Raw genomic sequence first — 26,145 nt, 5'->3', positions numbered from 1 at the left:
GTAGATCAGCTACTTAAGTAAAAATCATATCTCTAGAGGAATGTTAAGGGTTCCAGTCTAAATAAAATACTCTAAGAATTTATTTCTCTCAGCATCTGTTTCTTCATTTTCCAATTCATATTTCTTCATGGCCACAAAATATCGAATGAAAGTTTCTCCTAGGGCCTCCCTCAGACACTGATCTTCCTCCAGGGCCACAAGGGCATCTTCCAGTTTCAAAGGGATCTCGGAAGGCTGTAATTGATAAAGGTCCGTGCTGTCATCTGGACCAACCAAGACATCCTCGCTGCTTCGAAGTCCGTCCAAGCCGGCGGCAACAGTCGCCGCCAGCACCAGGTAAGGATTCGCTGTGGCTGAGCCCAGTTTGTTTTCTATACGGGTGCCTTTCTCGCCATGACACTTGATATTAAAAGCACAGCTGTTGTCGTTGTAGCCCCACGTTGTGGGCACACTCTCCCTCAGGTCTCTGCTCTCCTTGGAATAGCGCTTTCGGCAGCTGACGGCAGGAGCCATCAGGCAACTGAGGGCAGCAGAGTGCTTCAAGAGTCCTGCCAACCATTTTTTCCCAGTGATTGTGAACTGCTCAATTCCAGAACTGCTGCAAAACATGTTTTTCTTCTCACAGACATCCCAGAGACTATGAGACAAGATTCCTGAATTGCAGAATCCAGTCTCAATGAAAAAGCTGGCAATGTAATTATATTTCCTTGCCACTTCCTTGACACCTGTTCTGAGGGTAAATGCATTATCAGCTGAACTGATGCCAAATTCGGGCAGAAAACAGATTTCCATCTGACCAGGCCTCGTCGAGGAGGAAAAGCTTTCGACATTGGCTCCAGTGTGATATAAGCCATCAACGAGTTCCTGGATGAAGGGCTGGTCATGATTATTTAGCAGTGTTGAAGCAGGAAAAGATATGGTCTTTGAATTGATAATTTCGGGCATACCAAAAATGCAAAAATCATAGATGAAGGCAGAGAGCAGGGAAAAGCCACAGTCCTGCAGCTGGCTCAGCTGCCTCTTTGCAATGTACCTGGGGGAAGTCAACAGAGGCTCTCCGGTCACAGTGAAGGTGTCACAAATCACTCTTGCAGTTCTCTCAGCCCATGGCAAGACTCTGAAGGTTGATAGCTCAGGCATCAGGACTATGTCACTATTAAAACATGTTGCTCTTATGTGATCCACTTCATTGTCCTTAGGATGCGGTATCAATTCAAGATAACCTCGGGGCATGTAAACGCCATGGATCACTTTTTCCTAAAGAAGATAGAGCAATCAGATTTTGAAACTTGAAAACAAACAAAAGGTGGCAGAGACAGCCTTGCTAATGAGAAAAAAATGTGTTTAACATCTGTTAGTTACCACTAGCTTCATATCAGATCAATTTTAAATATTTTAAAATAAAACCCCCAAAGGTACTTTTATAAACAACGCTTAGTATTTTTAGCCTTGAAGGCTTTATATGCTCTTGGATCTGGAAATAGCAGTCATAAATAAAAGGGATAACAATAAAGAAAATGTCTTTAGAGCAAATGACAAAGGTAAACCCTTATGGAATTATTTGAAATTATCATAACCCAGACTACTTTTTAAAACATATCTTATTGAAGGGCATAGTTGCTAATACTTCAGATAAGGCTTTATTTTGGCTTATTGCTATTGTAATCCCCATAGTTAACTGACTTTCAAAAGTGTGCAGTAAAGAATCCTCAGTCCTTCTCAGAGAGCTGACCGTGGCCAGTCCTAGGACACACGACACACACAACAGTTGTCCCAACGCCAGAGGAGCCAGGTCTGCTGACAGCTGCTCTCCTGTCTTCATTTACTCTTACAATCCACCTAAGAATGAACTATCTCACAGTCACAGTGTCCCAGAAACTTTGCCCATGAATGTGGATATTATATCTCCAAAGTTTCCAAAATACTGTAGCTTCAAGTCAGCGTGAACTGGGAGTCACCAAATCTGACTTCTAGTCCTAACTCTTTCAATAATTACTTGCGTGAAGGTAGGCAAGTCGTTAGACTGCATGCCTTGACTTCCACGTCTGTGAAACACAAGTGTTAGACTAGACGACTGCTGCAGCACTCTCTAGCCATATACCTCTTGAGCTCAATGGACTTGGTCATCTATTTAACTTTTGCCGTGTGCCAGACAACAAGGAAGTGGTGAGGTTGTAAAATGGAACAGACACATAAAACAATTTCTAGAAATTATGTAATAGGAATATCAACAAGGTTTCACGTGTTGGAGTTTACATTAATGGGTGGAGACAAAGCTGACTATAAAGTTGGGTTCCCATGATGTCAGTGAGCATCATGAGGTTAATAAAACTTACTAACATTACACAAGCCAGATTGTTCCTTATGTCACCTCCAAATCCCAAAGAGCATGGCTACCACACAGGGGCTGGCGCTAGTAGGGGCAATCTACTGGTCCACTCTTCTGCCTTTGACTGTGGGCCACTGCCTCCTTCACTTGCCACCATCTCTACACATATTTTCAAATGCCATTTGACTTGGCTGGTCCAAATCAACTCTTGCCAGTGATAAAGTTGAGTAAGTTGAGCACTGTTGAGTGCCTGCTTAATTTTTCAACTCACTCAAGGATCTGTTTATATAAACTTCGTACACACACACACACACACACACAATCACACACACACACATTGTGGGATTTTAAAGTACTTTAGTACGAAATCCTTTAATTGGAATTTTCACTGTAAGAAATAGTGTTATTTCCCTACTTGTCAATTTATTAGTTTGAAAATCTGTATGTTAGTTCTGTGTGCATCTAAAAACGAGGGGTAAAGTATTTTATTCAAGAGGCTTCCAAGCGTTTCTGCAGTGTCAGTCTGGGTTTGTATTCACTTGGTTGGGAATAACAGAGGACAGCTTGTTACCATTTCACTCCAACGGCCCTTCAAAAATTTAAAGAATAGTAAAAAGTCACACTTTATTCTTCAGGCTATTTAATGTATTTTTCTGAGTGCTCTTTTCTAACACTGTCATTTTCTTTATTCTTTTTTGGACGTTCTGAATTCGAAATACTCTTTATTAGTAGCAGAAAATATATAAATATATAGAAACATATCTTGTTCCTGACCACAAATTAAGTTATCTTAAATTGTGTTTAGAAATATAAAGCACTAGGACAACTTCACACTCCAACGCAGATCACCAGGGACTGAATAAAAATTCTTGCAGAATAGCTCAAATCTCCACAATAACTGAAATTTGGACCACAGTAAAGGTCACCTTTTGAAATAAGCAAAGAATTAGCTGTGAGTTCTACAGCAATATGTCATGTTTTGATTAGATCACAGATAGAAGGAACACAGATGATCTGCATATAATTTAAATAAAAACCTTTGAGAGAACAGAGACAGTACGAGTTGGTTGTAAGATTTAAATAAACTAATGTCTGTAAGGTATTCAGCACACTGCCAGGCACATGGTAAGTTCTCTAAAAAAAAGAGAGATACCATCATATCAGAGGTTCCCCATTTGGCCTTTTCCAATTATGAAACAGTCTTTTCCTCTATTCTTAGTAGATGCTTGTTTTAAAAAATCAATATTTTTTGATTTAATAAGAAAGAACTCTTAGCTCAAATGAAGAAGAAAAGGAAACATAAAAGCTGAGCTGGAGGCAGAAGGTGCGGTAAAAAAAAAGCACTGGGATTGGAAGTGAGGAATCACAGACTGACGCCAGCTCTGCCACTAACTGTGGTACAATTTTAAGGAAGCCTTCCTTAACCTTTCTGAGACTCAGTCTCCTCATCTGTAAGTGAAGACGATGGATCATATTATCTCTTATATCCCTTCATGGTCTAACAATTTTCAAATTGATGTTTTATTTTCCACAAATAGAAAAATAGTTTAAAAATTATTTTATAAAGATTGAAATTACTTTTCACTATGCCATAGGCAAATTCAAATTACTGACTTGACTCCAATCTTTTTTTTTTTTTTTTGAGGAAGATCAGCCCTGAGCTAACATCCATGCCAATACTCCTCTTTTTGCTGAGGAAGACCAGCCCTGAACTAACATCCATTGCCAATCCTCCTCCTTCTTTTTTTTCTTTTTTTCCCTTTTTCTCCCCAAAGCCCCAGTAGATAGTTGTATGTCATAGTTGCACATCCTTCTAGTTGCTGTATGTGGGACACCGCCTCAGCATGGCCGGACAAGCGGTGTGTAGGTAAGTGCCAGGCATCCGAACCCGGAACGCCCACAGCGGAGCGCGCGCACTTAACTGCTAAGCCACGGGGCCAGCACCTTGACTCCAATCTTTGCCTAATGAATTTCCCATATGGAATTGTGTGTATATATATATAAACACATATTGTTTAGATTGATTTGCACAGATGAATCTATTTTTAATGTCTATTCACAATGTTTTCCAAAACGAATTATCTAATCTTAAATTACAAATATTCATGATGCAAATACTCATTACTATTTACACCTTTACAAATTCCAAAATGAATTTAAAGTGTTTTGTTAAAAAATATATAAACATAAATACTGTATGATCATTAAATGGGAATAAAATAACAATAAGTAGACAAGGAAATGGGTAACGAAATGTACTGGAAAACTGGAACTAAGAATAAATACACCAATTGAGAGGAAGTATGATGAGTTATACTAAAATTCTCATGATAGAGAAAATTTTCCCTAGCTAAACTCCAGGGGAACAAAAAGTGGTTCTTATATGTGGGACCTTGAACAAGATAATGGAAAATATTTTCAATAGCATTTTCTTAAAAAAAAAAATAATGCAGACATTTTCTCTTTGTGTTAGTTATGTCAATCCTCAGCAAATGTAGGGAGCATATTAAATTATATTTTTGTAGAGGAATTCCTCTGAGGAACAGAATAATGTTCTAAACATGTAGCTTTGAGATGCCATTAGCAGAATAAATTATTAGAATTTGACAAAAACTGAGTGGCAAAGACTTTTATATTGAGGTGTCTGGCAAATGCCTGAAGTGCCCGTTATGTTTTCTTATTGATTGAAAGAAATTCATGTGAATTAGATTGTGAGCCTGTCCACAACAAATTTCACATTTTGTTGTCAAAATTAACCAACATGTGTTCTTGCTTGGAGGAGGAGGGAACAATATCTACAGGCAGATCTAAAGAATTTCTTAAGAAACACATTTGAATCTGTTGGAATTCTTTTTAAAAGTGTTTTGAAGATGCTCGTTTTTTCCCAACATAAAGCAAACAAGAAAAATTACAATTTGATATTAAAGTGATAAAAGTAAGATATATTCAAAAAGTAAATTTGGAGGATACATAACTTTTATACTTTTGTATATAATACTGACTGATATCCCTTTCTAAGAAATGATGTTTCAGTAACGCAATAAATCAGTCATTTAAATAAGTACATGACGTAAACTGAAAAAAAATCTCAGAAAGTCCCAAAACATGTCCAAAAATACGATATTTCTTGATATCACTATTTTCAAGAACTAATAGTGTTCATTAAGTCATCCAACAACAATATTTTCTTAACAGAATTAGAAACTAAAAGGGATATGCTTTTTATCTAGCAAATTCTTTCTATTTAATCATTTTTTTTCTTTTTATATTTGCTCTTGGGTCTTCTGCTACAATTTTCCCATGTCAAACAAAATATAATCTTCATAATTGCAGTAAGAGAGAAAAGATAATTCTGTGGAGGGAAATTATTCAAGGCAGAAGGGCTAAAATTGCCAGTCTTAATTAGTTTTATATTTCTATTGTGTAAAGGAATTGCAGTTTGGGAGCTGAAATTATATATCCAGCTCCTTGGGGAACAATAATGTGTTTGTGGAGGGACAAAGGAAGAAACAGAATAAAATATTGGTTTTCAGCTTGAATTGCTGTATGGATTACAATAAAATACGAAAGAGTAATGAGGACCGTTTACTTGCTAACAATGGTCATGAAATTACATTCAATCATAACTTTACTTGTAAAACTTACTTGGAAAAAGTGTGCTGGGATACTCTTAGACCTGGACACACCGTGGAGGTCTGTTGCTTCAAATCGCACAAACTGAAGGTGATTTTTGGCCATCTCCTGTTTAATGTGCTTCATTCTAGAGGAGAGTTGAGGTGCGGTGAGAATTTGAGTGCTGTCCTTGGTGTTACCTGTAAAATAAAGAATGGTTCTAAATCATTGGACCACGATGAACTGAGAAGCAAAAGGAGGCTAGAGAGTAGGGAATTAGTCATTCTGATTATTAACAAAAGCTTCATCTATTCATGTCATTGGCTTAGGGTTGGAGAGCTTACCTTTCTCACACTGCCTGTACCATATCCCCAAGGACATAGTCTCGAAACAGCCTAACAGATGGTTTACCACATGGGGCTAGGTGGAAGTTGACATTATTTGCGTAAGTATATAGCAATATTATATGTAAGTACTTACTGAAAATGCCTTTGCTTATGGAAATTAGAATATATTTGCATAACTGGACAGCTTTGGCACCATATAAGTCTGTATGTAGATGACTATCATTGAAAAGACTCTGAGTTTCTTGAACTGATAATCCCCAAATTAAAAGTTCCTGTATGATTAAAGGTAAAATTGTTTGTTTATTTTGGTTCATTTTCTGTGGGTTTGCTTTGTTTTTTTGCTTGCCAAAGGGGCTTTATATCTTCATAATGGCATCTGAATCTAAGACATCTACATCTCTGTCAAATTTTAAATTTTAAATTTGTGTAAATAAGCAAACAACAGTGTTTTTTCAAGAATGAGAGTGTAGGAGATGAAAAATCTAGACTGAATACTCAATTTTAATATTAGAAATGTAAAAAAAAATGTTCTTTTCAAGACTTTTTAAATAGTCTGCAAATTCTAAAACTTTAGAGTTAGAAGAGACTTCGGAGATAAGTCATCTACTCCAACCAACTTGTTAGCTTGAGCCCCAGAGTACAGTGAGGTTCCCAATCACACCCTCGGTTCCTTGCCAAAACTGAAATAGAACCCAGACCTTTTGATTCCCAATGGTGGCTCACCATAAAATGACCGAATATATCTAACGCATATAGAAGGGTCAGGCACACAGCACACATCGTTAAGTGTTAGCTCCTGTCTGAACTTTTCAGAGAAGCAGCAGACTGGAGTGATTCAGCACAAACACTGAAGCCCATCTGCCTCTCTCCAAACCCTGCCTTTGCCCTGGTGACTTTCTTATCCTCTCTGGGCCTCAGCTTCCTCGTTGATACAATATTATCTACTTCATAGACTTGTTATGAGCATTAAACCAGTTATTTAACAGATCCTGACAGACAGTAAGCACCATATAAGTGCTTCTTAAGCTCCTACCGTGAGCGCAATTACTCTACCATGGTAATGGTGCCACGGTCACGTCTGAATCTGAATACCCATCAATCTGTCGCATCACTGACCTGAGCAGCTATAGTTTTAAAGTGATACCTGAGTATTCTCTTTCAAGATATAATTAGGCTTTAAAAACAAGCATAAAGATTGACAGTTTAAAAACACAGATTAAGTAGATTTTAAGTACATGAAGCATGAGGAAAACAAATTACTGGTTCCACCAGTGCAAATGTATTAGAGATAATATCCTGTCACTGATACCTTTGGCCACTCTGAGACTCCTGAGGCTTATAACTACCTTCTATTTCACACAAACAATTAAACTGTAGCAATTACAATGTTTCAGGCTAAATTAGCAGTTGCTGAGTTCCCAACCTATTCTGAGGTATTGGGTGTTCTGCCCAAGTTAAATAATTCTCCTTAAAGAAAATAAAATGTATAAGCATTTTAAAATATGGAAAATGTTAGATAATAAGTATTCTAAACATAATAAGCAATTATATATAAGCTATAAATATTTTAACAACATAAAAAAAAACAGAAAGCATTTCCTGTTAAAGGAATAAGGTCATTTTTTTGGTTCACCAGTAATATGATCACAGGTAATCTTATTAGTTCTTTGCCTTATCTGTGTCTTCTAAAATCTCTACAGTCAATATGAGTCATTTTAAAATAAGAAAAATATTTATCCACTCAAGATAGTGTTTTTAGTTACCACTTACTATTTACACTGGACATATGTCTGGGAAGCAGCCAGAACAAGCCCTGCCCTCGTAGAGCTTTATATTATTGAGTGAGGGAACTATAGACAGTAAACACACCATCAAACGCAAAGGTGGGATAATTTACCAGGGTGAAAAGTGCTGAAAAAAAAATGAAACATAAGGGCTGGCCCAGTGGGGCAAGCAGTTAAGTGCGTGCGCTCCGCTGTGGCGGCCCGGGGTTCACTGGTTCGGATCCCGGGCGTGCACCGATGCACCGCTTGGCAAGCCATGCTGTGTCGGCGTCCCATATAAAGTGGAGGAAGATTGGCACGTATGATAGCCCAGGACCAGTCTTCCTCAGCAAAAAAAAAAGAGGAGGATTGGCAGATGTTAGCACAGGACTGATCTTCCTCACAAAAAAAATAAATTAAATAAATAAATAAATAATCACCTGGAGTATTAATTCTATGAGATTTGATCACAATGGGGATGGGTCCAACCATTGACTCTCTATAAGATCACCAAGTTGCACTATGGCTGGACAGTGAGTATATGTATTAATTTGCTAGGGCTGCCATAACAAATACCACAGACCAAGTGGCTTAAACAGAAATTAACTTTCTTACAGTTCTGGGGCATGGAAGTCCAAGATTGAGGTTTCAGCATGGTTGGTTTCTTCTGAAGCCCCCTCCTTGGCTTGTAGATGGCCATTTTCTTCACAAGGTCTTCCCTCTGTGTGTGTGTGTCCTAATCTCCTCTACTCATGAGGACACTAGCCCTATTGGATTAGGGCCTGCCCTACAGAACTCATTTAACATTAATTACCTCCTTTAAAACTCCATCTCCAGGACTGGCCCTGGAGTGGCTAAGTGTGCGAGCTCCGCTGCAGCGGCCCGGGGTTTGCCGGGTTGGATTCCCGGCACGCACAGACGCATCACTTGGCAAGCCATGCTGTGGCGGCGTCCCATATAAAGTAGAGGAAGATGGGCACGGATGTTAGCCCAGGGCCAGTCTTCCTCAGCAACAAGAGGAGGATTGGCAGATGTTAGCTCAGGGCCGATCTTCCTCACAAAAAAAAAAAAAAACTCCATCTCCAAATACAGTCACCTTGTGAGGTACTAGGCGTTAGGACTTCAACATACGAATTTTGAGGAGACACAATTCAGCCCATAACAATATATGATCCTGTTTCCATTTTCTTCTTATTGCCCCCTACCATGTTGTATTATCACATGAGCACTCTCTGTCTTCCCCACTTGCACGTCAGCTCCAGGGGAGCAGGGCCTTATCTTTACTTGCTGCTGTATTCCCAGTACCTGCAGCAGTACAGGCATATCAGAGGCACCCACTCACTGTTCCTTTAGTAAGTGGGTGTGTGATTTAATTAATTAATTAACACATCCTGTGTGACTTGACCTTGTCTAATTAACAAGTAAAAATTGGCATCACATATTTTGGTATGTCTCCTAAGTATCAGTTTTTTACTTAAAAGTTCAATTCTTTCACCAAATAGGAGAACCCTATCCAATCCAATTTCATTTTCAAGGCATCAACTAATCTTGCTGCATCATTGTCTGAATTTCTTATCTTCAAATAAATCATCCTTGTTAGTTACAATTAAACCTCTTGGTCAGCCCTTCCCCGATGCGCATGATGAATAGCAGGCAGATAACAGCCAGTTCGGGGGCTCATTTGTTTTTCTTACAGTGTGGTTCCTGGGAGGTGTCCTCCTTTCCCATCTCCTCAGAGGACTAATAAATTAAATCAATGTGTTTTTATAGAGGAAGTTTTACTGCCGTGAGTGTTTAGGGGAAATAATAAGAAAACAAAAAAAACCCTCAAAGCTCTACAGCAAATCAAAGGCCTTGGAGAAATGTTGCCTGTGTTCAGTGACAGTGAGGACATATTTCAGTTATAGTGAACAAGCTACGGTCATTTACAAAAGGCAGATTGAATAGGCATTTGGGCTCTCAGAAATATCAATTCACAAAGGGCAAAGTGCATTGGAGAGTGTGCTGTGCAACATGCTCAGCTTACAGGACACGGGGATGATCTGCCACACTCCTTTCCCAGGCCCGCCCTCTGTCATCCACATGGCTACTCTGAGAACCACCCTGTTAGTGCAGATAGGACCTCACCCTCCGGCCACATCACGTTAGCCCAGCAGGGTTGGAAAACCCGGGTGGCAGAGCAACTTGGTTCAAAAAAGGGACAAAAACAAAAACAATAAAAACGGGGGGGGGGGGTGAGGAGCTTTGCTTTGAAAAAAATGTATTATTTTTTAAAAACTCAGAGTAGTATCACAGAGAAGAAAATACCATGTGGAAATTCCTTACACATATTTTGGGGGTTGATTTTTGTATTTATTTTTAAATTCAGTACGGGTGGTTTGTTTGGGGTTGTAAACTTTTTGGTGCTTAGGGCCTGTAAAAAAACTTAACTAGTCCTGGGCCAAAGAGGGAGCTTCTGAATGAACCAAGTTGAGCCAATAATGGTACCCAGACTCCTAGTCATAGTTGATTGGTGCAAAAAGAGCTCATGACACAAGTTCTTTCCTTAGATTTTTTGACTTGAGACTAAGAAACGGTAAATTCCATCTTTCTTTTATGGCTGAAACTATATAAAACAAAGGTCTCAAATGGTTTGTGGAAGAGCCAATGGGGCCAGCAGCTGTTTTCTTATTATTCTTGCCAGTGTTTGGACCTTAACATAGGGATATTGTCTTGAATTATCCAGGTGATCCCTTAAAAGCAGAGAACTTTCTCCAGCTGTAGGCAGAAAAGAGGTGTGGAAGAAGAGGAATTCAGAGAAATTCCAGACATGAGAAGAATTTGAAGCATTTTCTGGCTCTGAGATATAGAATCAGAGAGAGGCTTCCAGGATCCAAGGGCCACTCTAGTTCACAGCCAGCAAGGAAATAGGAACCTCAGTCCTACAAGCAGAAGGAACTGGATTCTCCCAACAAACTGAATGAACTTGGAAATGTGTTGTTCCCTAGAGTCCTTGGCTAAGAACCCAGATGGCCAACACCTTGATTTTGGCCTTGCAGAACCTGAGGCGGAGAAACAAGCTGGGCCAACCCACACTTCTGACCTACAGAAACTGTGAGAGAGTGAGTTGTGTTCTTTTAAGATGCTAAGTTTGTGGTAATTTGTTATGGTGGCAATAGAAAATTAATACATATGGAGTCCTAATAGTGTTCACACCCAGGCTTTACTTCCTCCTCAGGCCTATGTTTAGTAAAGAATTTAACCTTGACCAAGTTGAGTTCTGGCCTTTACCCTTGGTCCCTGGGAGGTAATCTCCAAGCCCTCAGAATATCCTGCCTGACAAGAGTGTCTTTGTTTACCTGAGCATCTGGCCACACTAGAAGGTTTAGCAATGTCATTTATTGTTGAGTCATGTGGTATTGGCTTGATCGCCAGCGGGGCCGGAGACCGAGGTCAGCCAAGGGTCAAGTTGACCTCGGAGACCCAATAAAGACTATGGACACCAAGACTCAGGGGAGCTTCCCTGGTTGGCAATACTCCATTCAGATTGTCACACATCATTGCCAAGAGAATAGTGCTGTCCACGACTCCACTGGGAGAAGACAAGTGGAAGCTCTGTGCTTAGAACTTTCCAGGACTCTCCATCATGAGCCTCTTCCTTTGGTGGATTTTAATCTGTATTCTTTCATTGTAATAAACCATAACCTTTAGCAGAATAGCTCTCAGTGAGTTCTGTGAGTCCTTATAGCTAACTATCAAAACTAAGGTTAGTCTTGGGAACTCCCAAACTTGCAATTGGTGTCAGAAGTGAGGGTAGCCTGGGGGACACTGTCCCTCTAACTTCACACCCTGCTGTATTTCCAAACCTTGTTTGTTCACCTCTTTCATCATGGATTCCTTCGTGGAATAAATGCCTCTTTTGAACTAGTGTCTATCACTTGGATCCCAGAGATTTTTAACCAATACACACATAGACCAAAATAGCTATATCACTATTAATAAGCCATAAATTTAGAATAGCAGAATTTCACTTTAGAAAAGACTTGAGAGATCGTGCATTGCAGCCCCTCTGTTTTCCAGATGAGCAGCCTACTGGGTAAAGAAATCTGTAAAGCACTTTATAAATGATAGGTGTATAAATTCTTCTAAGTATTCTGACTCTCAGGCTAGCATTCCTCAACCGACATCACGTTATCTCTAATTCACATACAAATTTGAGATTAGTGGCTAGAACCATGCAGCAGTTTGTCCCAGAGTCCTTACCAGTATAGCTGAAGTTTGAGTTAAATTTGCCACCAGGAGCGTTGGCTGGTGTTTTGAGGGGCGATGGTTTTATCACTATTGTCTGATCCTGGGAGTCCTTGTCGTCTTGTTGGGGATGAGATTCAGCAGAGCTGGGTCCCACTATTGTTCTGCTCATATCCCCCAATTTGTGGCACACCATTTGGTTTCTGATTGTTTCTGTAGTAATAAAGAAAAACGTTAAAACGATGCCATTGCTTTCAACTGTCTTTCAATCTGATATAGAGAGGAATACTCAAGAAAACAATTGATGCCTAGGCAGTGACATACCAAATAAGGGGCAGTGGGAGTAGTCTGACTGCAGGCCATAAGGGGTGCATCATCTGTAGAGAATTTAAAAACAATGATAAAATCTATAAAAGATCTGACTGCTTTTTACTGTTGCCATGCACTCGTCATTCCTACTGCCCCTGCCTTGGAATACCACTGTTCCTAGGTCTGAGTCTGTTGTCCAGATTAACTCCTAGTTTCAGCACCGTTTCAAACCCCCTGCAGTCTAGTTGGAATTCCAATATATAGTATGAAGACTTGCTCCACAGCTTTATTGTGGCTGCCCCAAATCCTAGTAATCATCTGTGTACTCATTCTCAAAGCAGAAATGGGCCTCTCCTCTTACTCATATGTTCCTTCTCTTGTCCTCTCTCTTTTTTCCCACGACTGTCATCCTAGTTCTACTCCCTTTAAATTCTGAACACTTTGATTGATTATTTTTATATATTTACATTGTAAGCCTAAATCGGCCATCTTTCATGTTGCCTATGTAGTAATAAATTTTATTTCTTTGTTTTTTCTTCTCCCATAGAAGAAAAGAAAACGTTTTATGAAAAGGAGGACCAAATAGAGTCGTTGACCACATATTCTTGAGGGATCACAGTAGCAAGATACCTTTTGAGTTGGATATATCCATTTCTCCTATTTCAGTTGGAAAAGTATGTGTTTTAGGGACTTTCTTTCTGATCCTTCTTAATTTGCTTATCTTGCTGGCTTCAGTATCATTACCTTCATCTCTTGCGTCCTGTAATAATTAATAAACAAAAAGTCAAATAACAGACCATGCATACAATTAAATTTGGATGTCAAGGAGGTATGATGATTGGATAGCTAAATTCTAAAATGAGTGTAGGAGACTTTTATAATGAAGTAAATTTTGTTATTTCCACATCCACTTGAATAACTCAAAATTAAGGCCAACCATCTGCGGACAGCCTGGATTTACTGTATCTCCTTTTGTACGTGATACAGAAAATATGAAATAAATTAAGATCTTGTCCAACTAGCCAAGATTTCTATCTTTATTTTTTACTCTGGGATATTTTATATTATTTACTCCTAAATAGTTTTACCAAACTCAATTCAGCTAAAAAGTCTTCTTTTTGTGATTTCTATCATCTTTGACCAGAGGCATAAGCACCTGGGGAGTTAGATTCTCTTCTCTCTTTTTCCTGACCCTCATCCTTATTCCTTCAATGTTTACTTTACTTCAAAAAAGGGCTTGCATTCATAAAATGTTATTTTGTGACTGTGTTTTATATGTGCAAAACAAATGTCATAGGCAAACTGTTTTATAGCTTGGGAAAACCTAAAGAAAAACATTTTAAAACAAAATAACCTAACTTCTACACTCTAGTTCTAATCCTTGACAGGATGGTTTGATAGAGCGGTCAAGGGCTATTCCCAGCAGGGAACTGGGCAGGGAGGCCGGGCTGGGGTTGGAGAGCCCAGAATCTGCACCCACAGTGGACCGAATCCCCCCTGCAGTCCCAGAACACAGAGCTAACACTGAAAAAAATTAAAATGTTCAAAAAAAAAAAATGACACTGGTATTTTTAATGTTTTTTACAAACTTCTCATTATGGTTTGAGAGGAGAGGAAAATGGCAGAGTTAGGGTTAAAAACTACGTTTAAAATGTTTGAGCCATCCTCTTTTTGAAGAGCGGGTTCTTCGAGGAGCCGTATCTGGGGGCAAGTTACAGAAATTCATGTCCAGAGTGGTTGCTGGGGAACAGCTCTACTCATTGTCAATAAAACCAATTTAGCCTCCAAAAGCTAAAAGAGGAAACAAAGAATTTCACTTTTTTGTGTTCACATGTAATTACGATCCGTTGCTATTATTGATGCTATATTCACAAAGATATATTTCACAGGATGGATTTTTTTATGATTTTAAAGTTTCACTTCTTAGAAAATTATGGTCTCTTTCACTCCAGATAATTTTATATTTGAATCACATGATACTTATTGTGAGCTAGAGTAGTGTTTTTTTCCTAGTAGTTTATGATTTTATTCAAATATTTGTGTAAATTTTCCCAACAGGCTTCTCATAGAATTCTGACAGTGATATACTAGCCTTATTGTACATATTCAGCATTTCTAAAATTGCATTGCCAGAAATATACAATGTATAATTGTATTTTTGGTAAATGTTTTTACATATACATGTCCCTGGTTTTTTTAAAAGAAGACTTGTTTAGAAAATGAAATACTTGGCCAGGCATATTAATATCAAAGGAAATGGAGCAGACTAACATTGGTACTACTTTGACCTATTAGAGATTTCCTCATATGCAGATTGAAGAAATCAAATGAGATAAACTTTAAAATGTCTCCCAGCTTCAAACTCTCCCCTGCAATTGAATGACAATGAGCTAAAACTGAGCACTTGTCAGGCACATTTCCTCAGCATAACCCTCAGAGTAGGAGAATCTCCATTTTACAAACAAGAAAAGTAAGACTCAAAATTAACTTGCCCAAGACCACAAGAGTGAGTGAAAGATGCAGTTTACAAACAGGTCTTCTGATTTCCAAAATGCCATTCTGCTTCCTAAATGCCGGAGACTCAATGCCAGAGAAAGTTCATTTTAGTACCATTCACCTGCCTTCATAGACAGCAGACCAAAAGGGAAAGTTTTTTAAGAAAAAAACAAAGACAATTCACCTAGGTACTAACCTGAGAATTTCACCAACAAAAACCCAAGAACTAAGTCTAGCATGTGCCTCTGACTCCATAACACAGGCTCAAAAAAAATTTTTTTTCAAATGAAGAATACATTTAGTTCAATCCTTTGATCTTCTTTCATATACGAGGGTGATCAGACTATAGACAGAGCTATAATAGCTGAAACAAATTTAGCGGATCCCTGGTTTATCCCGCCCCCAGTAGAGTATTTTTATTCTCCTTAATCTTTCAATTATATTTAGTTACAGTGTGGATGATGTTTCAGTAAAAAATCTACTAGCCAAGATTCATCCCATTAGGTTCTAATTGTGACTTCTCCACTAAGTAGCAAGTCCTTGTGAAGCCTTGGGATTTTCATCTGTAAAAACTACTATAAATATAATCATACCTAGCAAGTATATTAACATTCTACAGGTATGTTCATAATCAGACCATATTTTATATCTCATTTAATACTCACAACAACATCCAGGGAACATTTATTGTTACCTACATTTTTGCCAAGGAAGAAATAGGTCCACAAGGGTTAAGTGATTTATTCAAGGTTGTATGACTGCCAAGGAAGAACAGGAATTATTTGGGAAGCTTCCGACATTGCCATAGCCAGATGGTTGACGAGATGGAATTCCATTTCTTTTATATAATGTTATCTGTGTGACTCATAAAACTTGTTCACTCAACTTCCTCAATTTTACGTTCTTTTACAGTTTTATGTCTTTTTATAACTGTTTCCCATATAAGGGTTAAAACCATCATAACTCAAGTCACCACCAGGTTAAACTTCATCAGTCCAAACAGGGAGGACTGTGGGTAACCTACTGTGGGTAAGGCAAAGTCAAAGACATAAAAATAAATAAAACATGGTCCCTTTCATAAAGAATCTTACAATCTAGTACAGGCAATAAAGTGTTGCTATTTGGAAGTTGAAGGCTTCCATATTGTAAAGAAAGAGACATGGTTAGGTCACCCTAGTTTAGGGACAGCAAACTCAAATACCAGGCAGATAGCAAAGAGACACAGTAGACTGGATGGTGGACACGAGAGCTGACACCCCTGCCCAGGAAGGAGCCAACATGTGGCTCCAGCTAATCATCACCATGACAAAAGGTGACCCCAGTGTTGCCAGTTTTCCAAATATCCAAGGAATGCCAGAAATCTGAATTTTTATGTACAATTTTATGATTTTTAAAGGTTGGCAATTAATTTAAAGTGTAACGTAGGGAGTAAAGAAGACAAGAAAGGTTCTCAGCTACTACATAGCTAGGTCTCAAAAAGACTGGAATGCTGTTCAGAGAATAGGCAGCAGTTCTGGAGGGCCCTGGGCACAATGATGGCAGCAGTCGCCACAGATCTTTTCCCCAGCAGTGGTATCTAGTGTGGTACTGAGAGGTGATAGTCAAAACATTTAACCATTAGTACAGCTTAAGAAAAATAACAAACACTTTGGGGCTGGCCTGGTGGCACAGTGGTTAAATTCACCCGTTCCGCTTTGGCGGCCCAGAGTTCGCCAGTTTGGATCCTGGGCACAGACCTACACACCATCCATCAAGCCATGCTGAGGCGGCTTCCCACATAGAAGAGCTACAACTCTACAACTATGACATACAATTATGTACTGGGGCTTTGGGGAGAAAAAAGAAAAAGGGGAAGATTGGCAACAGATGTTAGCACAGAGCCAATCTTCCCCCAAAAAATAAATAACACTTTTATTGTATCTACTATGTGTCACATCTCTTCTAAATGCTTTGCATTTATTAATTCGTTTAGTCTTAAAAATTCCCTTGAGATGAATACATTATCATCCCCAATTTAGAGATGAGGAAAACTGAGTCAAAGAAAGACTAATTAACTAGCTCAGAATCACACATCTTGGAAGTGGTGGAGCTAAGATTTGAACCCAAGCAGTGGGCTCCAGAACACAAGTACTTAATGCAGCCTTAATGAGTACTATCAGTCAGAATGCCCCTGCATTGTTGCTGGGTGCTGGGAAGCTGGGGCAGGGTTCTAGAGGGCCCCTGCAGGGCCAGAGGCTAACTCTTTAGCTGATGGATTGTGGAGAGGTCCAAAGGCCTCAGGGGAACAGTAGGACAGCTAGAGAAGTGTGGAATTTCGTAAAGAATTTCTTTTGTAAAGAATCTTAGGGGGCTTGTGGGAGACCCTTAAGGGACTCTTGTCAGCAGCTGTTTACCAGCTAGTTTAGAAACTTTTCACCATTTATCAAGCCGTCAGCAATACAGTTTCAACTGACAAATCTCTTGGTGGTGCCATTATGCTGGACAAGCAGTGCCTGATGCATAGGAAGTACTAAATGGATGTTAGTCGTGATGATTACCAAGGCCCCATGCACGGCTGGGGGTCTCTGTTGGGAAGGTACCTCATTCTAGGTCACCTCATGGGAGATGGCTCCCATTGAGTCAGACTCTAATCCCTAATCTAAGCAGCTCTAGATTCTGAACACAATAAACTCTCTCAGAGAGGTCAGGTATGCCAAGTATCTGAGGGTTCTCAGAGGGGGCGCCGTGACCAATGCACTCGTGCTTGGACTCGACAGTACTGCTATTATTAAACAGGCAGAATATTTTATGAGTCTTCAGCCAGCCAGGGAAACGAACCCAAGCTTCAACAGAAGAGGGAACACTTGAGCTGAGGATAGAGAGGGGTGAAGTAAAGTGGGCTGGAAGAACCATGAGCATAAGCACAGATAGGCAATTTCATTTTGATGGCGTGGCATAAATATGCAAATCTAATTCATGTTTAATTTAGACACTCTCAAAATTCTACTGCAATGGGGTGATTATGATTTCTTTTGACATTTCCACCAGAGAAGATTTTCCCACTTCAGAAATGTTTCTGCTATCATTTCATCAGATGGCTCCTTTGTCTCAGACACAGGAATGGCCTTAAAGAATATTTCGTATTACAAGATACTTTCATAATTCATGTTTCTTTTTTTCTAATTTTTTTTTTATTTGGGTGAGGAAGATTGGCCCTGAGCTAACATCTGCCAATCCTCCTCTTTTTGCTGAGAAAGACTGGCCCTGGGCTAACATCCATGCCCATCTTCCTCCACTTTATATGGGACGCCTGCCACAGCATGGCCTGACAGGTGGTGCGCCGGTGCAGCGCCCGGGATCGGAACCGGCGAAACCCGGGCAGCTGCAGCAGAGCGCGCGCACTTAACTGCTTGCGCCACAGGGCCAGACCCCATAATTCATGTTTTTCTCATCACTCAGTTTCTTTTGAAAGTTGTTTATATGGCTTAATACAAGTTTGTCATTTTGCATTTCAACTCAGTGGCTTGTGCTAATTAACTAAAAGTGGCTTAACCTAAAGGGATTCTGCCAAGCATTAAATTTAGATCCTAATTTGACCTAATAGGTTTCCTTTCAATATATTAATCAGTGTTATTTATATTCTAAATATCACTGATTTTTTTCATTTACTTGTAATTTTCTCCAATACTTACCTTTTTAATGTCAACGTTTTAAAAACCTTTGACCCATGTATATTGGCTATAGTCTGAGGTATAATTGTGAATGCATTTATGAAACACTCTGATTTTGTCAATGATGAGGATGCATGAAAAAGAAAGCAAGTCCCAAAAATCTCATCAAGTTTTAACGTCTGTTAGAAATTACTGGAAAAAAAAGGATCAATGATTATCAAATTTAAAAGAATATGTCAAAGAGCAAAGAATGTGGCTTCAGTTTCCTTAAAGTGTGTTCATCAAAGAAAAAGGGCAGAAAATGTTTTCAAAATATTTACAGAAGAGATATTTCAAAGAACACATCACAAACTTCTGTCAACTAATCTAAAAATATCCATATCTATTCACCACTATTCCTACTTCTGGCAACTTTGTCTAAGAAAATAATCCAAAATGTGTAAAGTTAGATGCATGCCCAGTGCCACCTTTGCTATAATAGTGAAAACCTGAAAGCAGCATAGATTAAAGTAGGAAGAGTTAAATACATTGCAATGATTCTGTTCAATGAATTCACCATTTAAAATGGGTGCTTCCAACCCAAGTGGCCATCAACAGATGAATGGGTGAAGATGTGGTATATATGTATACACAATGGAGTGCGACTTAGCCATAAAAAAGATGAAATTGTGCCACTTGTGACAACATGGATATAACTTGAGGGTATTATGCTAAACAAAATAAGTCAGATGGAGAAAGACAGCTACTGTATGATTTCACTCATATGTGGAAGATAACAAACAAACACAAATATACAGAGAACAAATTGGTGGCTATCAGAGGAGAAAGGAGTAAAGGGGTACATATGTATGGTGACAGATGGAAACTAGACTTTTGGTGGTGAACACAATGCAGTCTGCACAGAAGCCAAAATAATAATGATGTAAACCTGAAATTTCTATAAGGTTATAAACCAATGTGACCACAATAAAATAAATTTTTAAGAAATTGAGTGTTCCATTTCTCACCTTTTGTCACCTGGACCACCACAATTGTTACCAAACTGTACTCCCTGCATTCTGTGTCGCCATTCTCCTACCCACCCTCCAGACTACTGCCCTTGGTACTTCCCTAAATTACAATTTTGGTCTTGTTATTGCTCTGCTTAGGATACTTCCACAATTTCCCACCACCTTCAGGAAAAATTCAATTAGTATTCTCTGAGACCCTGCATAATCCAGCCTCACCAATCTCTCCAGGCTCCATAGCTGGTCATTTGCACACAAACTCCATCTCCATCTACACAAAATTAGCTTTATCATTCCACTGGCCCACATTGTTTCCTTCTTGCTGGGCTCCTATTGATTATTTAGTCTATCCCAGATCATTATCTACTCTTCTGGTCACAGCTCAAAATTAACCCCCTGAACGATTTGCTGTAACCACCGCATTCAAAGATGATTAATTTTCTTAAATCCCCAGTGAAAGTAGATCCCTTATTAAACTTTGTAGCCTGTTCAGATAACTCAATATGTCATCACAATTGGTAAACTGTTTAGTTTCCTCTTAGAGATCTCACTTAGTGCTTTGTAAAATAATTCTCAGTATCATTAAAGTAGTTTTCTTTCATCTACATTCTTTTTTCTCCAAACCAAAAGGCAGCGATTAGTTCAGCACAAATATTGTGGTTCCTTAGGTGCCAAGTATATATTTAGGTGCTCCATCTAGAATTGAGCTACCGCGGCTATAAACCAAGGAGCTACTTAGACCCCCAATATCCATTTGGACAGTCTAGAGTAGAGATTACACTGATCTGAACTAGGATAATGGCTGTGGGGATGGGCAAAAAACGAGCATCCTACAGATATATTTAGGAGGTAGTTTTGGCAGTTTGGTGATTGACTGGATATAGGAGGTAAAGGAGAAAGAAAGGTCAAAGATACCAGTCAGGCTTCTGACTAGGAAACCCAGAATGAGAAGGATACCTGAGAGGAGAGTTGCTAGGTTCTGTTTTGGGCATATGGAATCTAAGATAACTGTGTCATCTGGAGGCATCCAGCAAGCATTGGCCATATGGGTCTGAATCCAGACAATAAAATGGAAGGAAAAAAGCATAGCCCCGGCAGTGGTTGGCATCATTAAAGGAAGGAGCAGAGACTGAGAAAACAAGAGGACTAAGATAGAACTGAGAAACAGCAATATTTAATGAGTAAACATAGGAATGGAATCCCAGAGAGCAGTCAGAGAAGAAATGACCAGAAGGTGAAAGAAAAAGCTGGGACAGTGGGGTTTCATTGACATAAGAGACAAAAGCTGTATTAAAAGAAGGGAGCACCCACAGGCTATGCTACTGAAATAATAAATAAGGTTGGTATTAAGACTTGTCCATTGCATTTTGCAACCCAGGACACGAGAGGCCGTGGTAAGAGCAGTTTCAGTGGAAGAGTGTGAGCACAGGCAGACTGCGGTGAGGTGAGGAGGAGCGAGAGGTGCTCAGCCCAGGGTCTCCACACAGCAACCACATCAGAAATGTCCTCTGTTATCAAGTGGAGACAGTCAGGAAATACAATTCAAAAATATGAAGAGAAGACAGAGAGGATGGCCACTGGGGGAGTACATAAGGGTCCAAGAAAAGTTTATGTTGCTTTTAGGAAGAAAAGATTCACACATATTTAAATGCTTAATGAAAGCAGCCAATAAGGAAGAAGATGTTGAAGAGAAGAGACAAAGCACAAAGCTAGGTCCCTGAAAGGGCAGAAAGAATGGAAACTAGAGTTGAAATAAAGAGATTAACTTTAATACATCTTCCTCTATGAGAAGAAGAAAGAAGACAGAATGTTAGAAGGAGGAGGGAAGAGGAAAAATGAGGAGGAAGAGGAGAATTAGGAGGAAGAGAGGACGAAGGGAATTGTCAACATTTAACAAGTGCTTTTCCGATGACATAACAGAGCCGCAGGAAGATTAAGTTCACCCGATAAGTGGACGAATCTGAACTTAAACTAATTTTAAACTGTTTATCTTTCTTTTCTATTCTGGAAAAGAAAAGTTATCCATTTCTTATCCATTCGCAATAAGAAAGGTGGATAGTTGTGGAGCTTCCAATTTTCTCTTTCAGGTGGGAGATGATCAGACAGTAAGGATATGGAAGACTGAAGGTGTAAGGAGAATGAAAATGGTTTGACACAGTCATAACAGAGAATGAGACAGAGCCAACTCTGGAAAAAACAGTGCTGAGCGCCCCACAGGAATTGTAGACTTTAAAGGTGTAGTGGCACCAATCTGCACAGATAAATTATTTTTCTCCAGCAAAGCTCTTTTGTGAAAAGCTCTCTTGTGAAAAACACAAAGTTGAGGTTTTGTGAGGGTACAAACTCAGGAAGACAGTGAAAAAAATAAGTTGAGGATATTGACAAGAAAGACAAAAATGATGAGATATGGAATCCTAGAGAGAAGGAACAGGAAGTGAAATCAGGAAAGACTGACAGGGAGAACCTAGTCAAGGGATTAGAGATCCCTCGAAGGCGGCATTTTAGATGTCTCCTTGTGCTTAATACATTGACTAGAATAAAATAGGAATTGAGTAAATATTTTCTAATAAATGAATGAATGAATGGCAACCAAGGCCTATCATGTTGAAATAGAAGGCCAGAAGGGACATTTGACTCAGATCTCTCCTTCCTAAATGATTCCAAATGAGATTTCTTTGGATGTCCAACAGGACCTGATGGTAACCCAATAGGTTGATGTAATCAAAACAATTTTCCTAGTTAAAATATTGCATGGACTCCTTCAAAGTTTTCTTAAGAAGAACTTAAAGAAAGAGAAGCTTCTGCTGGTGACAAGCTGCTCCCCAATGACTTTATCCTTTTACCCCATTAATTTCACCTTTTATTCAGAGTTTTTTGTGTGTGTGTGAGGAAGATCCGCCCTGAGCTAACATCCAGTGCCAATCCTCCTCTTTTTGCTGATTGGCCCTGAGCTAACATCTGCCCATCTTCCTCTATTTTATATGGGACGCCGCCACAGCATGGCTTGACAAGCAGTGCATCGGTGTGCGCCCGGCATCTGAACCTGCGAAGCCCTGGCCGTCGAAGCAGAGCTCACGCACTTAACCGCTGTGCCACCGGGGCAGGCCCTTCATTCAGAGTTTTTTCACTATATTTATCCTCAAAATTACACCATATCTTCAGGGTTATGATTACTCCCTTTAAGACATAGACAAAATCTTATTTCCTATGTTTCCTCATCTTATAGCTAAAACATGCTAATATTTCAAAAGAATTTTCTAAACATTAAGGAACAATACAAAAGAAAATAGAGAAAATTCAGAGACATTAAAAAGAACCAAAATTACAAAATATTTACTTTTTATAGTCCTGGTAGTTGACTATGTTTGTACACTCTGATCTGTTCCATGTCTCACTCAAGACCCTGCCCAAAGTATTCTTTTTAGTTATCTGGTTCATCAACCAGATAAACAAGCATCACATGGAGCTTATTTGAAAACTTAGAACACTTCTTCATGGTCTAGTAAGTGATTCACTCCTTCAACCAAGCTGTTTCTACAAAGTCACTTTAGTCTTCCACTAAACTAGAGAATCCCTGAGATCACGATGGACAAGGATCCAAAAGACCAGCATTTCCCAACTTATGGAAAATGAGATATTCTTAGGGAGACATTACCCACAGATCTACTTATCCTAAAAACTAGACCTTCATCTGTATATTTTTTAAAAATGTTAATCCTTAAATTGTATCACATTTTAGGAGGTCCTATCTGAATACATGAAATCTCGGGAGATTTTTGTTGTAATTTGTTGTTTATTACAAATGTAATAATCCTCACTGCAAAAATTCAAAGGTACAGAAACTCATAAAGTAAAAGGGAAAATTTAAAAAAATAATAAAAGTCCTTCATTTTCTCCTAATCTTTAGATTTTCGACAAGAAAATATTTTCAGAAAGAGTTGTTGCTTGTTACTACAAATAATTCTTGTAATGGCTCAATTTCTAATACAAGTTCTTTAATGATATTCTCTAGCGAACATTTAATGTGTCAATACTGATTGGAACCAGACACATTTTGAAATATATCAAAGATAGAAATTGAAGAGAAAAGATATAGTACATTCATAGCCTTTGTTAGCAAGTGACTTACTGGGACCACTCTACTTTGTATGAAATCGTTCACTTAGTCAACAAATACTTAGTGAATACCTAGAATAGGCCAGTCATAGGTCTAGAAGCTCTAGAAGAAATAAGATAAATTATTTGTTGGTCCCTGGAACATAAATTAATCCATGATAAAAAGATGTGTATGTGTTACGTGAATAAGGAAGGCACTACTGGAACCATTCTCCTGATGAGGCAGCTGAGTCTCTGGAAGACGCAGCAACTCGCCTGACTTCACAACTAGAAAGCAGCAGGATCCGAACGTGTGGTTTGAAACTCTTCTTTCATTTGCTCATGCTACTTACAAACTTTACAGACAACAAAACTTTGAAAATTAAAGATGTTGCCTCTAAAAATACTAAATGCTGGGGCTGGCCCTGTGGCATAGTGGTTAAGTGCTGGAGCTCCGCTGCTGGCGGCCCAGGCTTGGATCCCGGGTGCGCAGCGACACACCGCTTGTCAGGCCATGCTGTGGCGGCATCCCATATAAAGTGGAGGAAGATGGGCATGGATGTTAGCCCAGGGCCAGTCTTCCTCTGCGAAAAAGAGGAGGATTGGTAGATGTCAGCTCAGGGCTAATCTTCCTCACACAAAAAAAGTAATTAATTAAAAACAAAAATACTAAATACTGAACAGTTTTATATAAAAGGCAGCAGGAAATTCAAGTCATTTTTTTAAAAAAAAAAAACCTTCATATTTCAGAGTTCAGCAGTATCTCTGTCTTTTAAGGTGAAACTAAGCACAGGAGAAAAATACATCTAAACTTCTTGGAGGTTACAGAGAATCAGAATTTTACTTAATATAATGGGCTGAAAATGGGATGGGCTATTTGGAAATGTGTCGAGTTTCTCATCCTCAAGCACAGTTGTGGAGCTTTAGACAGTCAAATGTCAGGGAGGAGCCCGAGAGTTTCCATCTCTACCGCAATAGGTGCTCACCACTTTTGCAGTCAAATGACCTAGATGCAAGTTGGCAGATTAAGCGGAACAGGGTTCCCCCAATATACCCACATCCCCCCAAGAACTGTAGAGAAACTCTCATTATGAAGAGCCTCTGCGTGAAAGAGGTGTCGCAATGCAAACGACGCGGCTGCTCCCCACATGAAGAGTTCTGGATCTCACTTCCATTCCCAACAAGATGACAAAATATGCAACGACAGCACCAAGCTCAGAGCACATCTCATCTCCAGGGACAAGGCAATGCAAAATCTGGAACAGAACATTCTGTATGAGAAAAGTATGCTTAGCCAATAGTTTCAGAGAAGGGAAAAAATGATTTTATCAAGGTCTAACATCATGTTATTTTCATAATATGAAGCTATAATAACAAAGGAAGCTAAAATAATATAGGAAGCCAAAAATTCGGTCAATTCCCCAAGCTTGGTACTAGTACTGGTCTTCGCATTTTCATAAGTGAACTGAAAAAGAAATTTCCAGAGGAATTAAGATTTTGCATCTAAAAATATATTTATCTGTGTAGATAGGATCAAAGTAATTTTTGAAGGCTTTGTGGATGGGCTGAAAAGCAACAAAATGTTTCGAAGGAAAGAAGAAACTTGTAGAAAAATTTAAATATACACATGGTATATAATATACATTTATGATAATGGGTTCGTAATACAGTGTGAAATAAGAACCAGCAACATCATAGATAGGTTGGTGAAGATATAGGCTGCTGCAGATAAAAATACTGGGCCTCATCAAAAAGAATGTTTTAAATAAGACAGGAGAAGGTGTTCTATCTTTCAAAAAAACATGTGATGTGCCTATTACTAGAATACTAACTACAGTTCTAGTCACTGTACCTTAGGAAAGCCTTAATGGGCTGAAAGTGGACAGGTATGTGTTTATTTATACAAACGTATACCACATATAATTATTATTATCATAAAGAAAGGCAAATAGAAGTCTACTGTGTAAAGGAAAAAGTGTAAAACTCTTCAAATCTGTAAAAATGAAAACTTAGGGGAGCTATTACTGGTCAGCCTACAACATAACAAAGTGCCTACAATGAATGACGCCTGCTTAACGAGCACTCACTGTGTTTTAAACACCATCCTAAACACTTCACGTGTAGTGACTCACTTAGTCTCTCCACAAAATCTCTTCCAGTCAGTACCATTAACATCCAAAAGAAGCACAGAGAAGTCCAATAATTTGTCCCATGTCACACAGCTAGTAAGCAGTAGAGCCAAGATTAAAACACAGCCTTCTCGTTTCAGGGTATGTGCTCTTAACCACTGCATGTGAAACACAATTTTAA

General features: G+C 39.0%; 1 protein-coding gene across 1 annotated transcript in view; it reads right to left on the bottom strand.

Moving 5' to 3' along the window:
• Nucleotides 1-57: 57 nt before the first annotated feature.
• LGSN (lengsin, lens protein with glutamine synthetase domain) overlaps nucleotides 58-26,145 on the bottom strand; it is a 47,950-nt gene continuing 21,862 nt past the window's right edge. Inside the window, exons 3-6 of the mRNA XM_058555448.1 lie at nucleotides 13,218-13,347; nucleotides 12,294-12,491; nucleotides 5,975-6,141; nucleotides 58-1,257 (exon numbers count right to left, since the gene is read on the bottom strand). Of these exons, the coding sequence (XP_058411431.1) occupies nucleotides 58-1,257; nucleotides 5,975-6,141; nucleotides 12,294-12,491; nucleotides 13,218-13,347 (1,695 nt within the window). The remainder of the gene's footprint in view (nucleotides 1,258-5,974; nucleotides 6,142-12,293; nucleotides 12,492-13,217; nucleotides 13,348-26,145) is intronic.

Source organism: Diceros bicornis, chromosome 14, assembly GCF_020826845.1.
Source record: "Diceros bicornis minor isolate mBicDic1 chromosome 14, mDicBic1.mat.cur, whole genome shotgun sequence".
NCBI classification, from domain to species: domain Eukaryota; kingdom Metazoa; phylum Chordata; class Mammalia; order Perissodactyla; family Rhinocerotidae; genus Diceros; species Diceros bicornis.
Note: the sequence above shows the minus strand (reverse complement) of the source record. Positions and strands in the feature narration are given on the sequence as shown.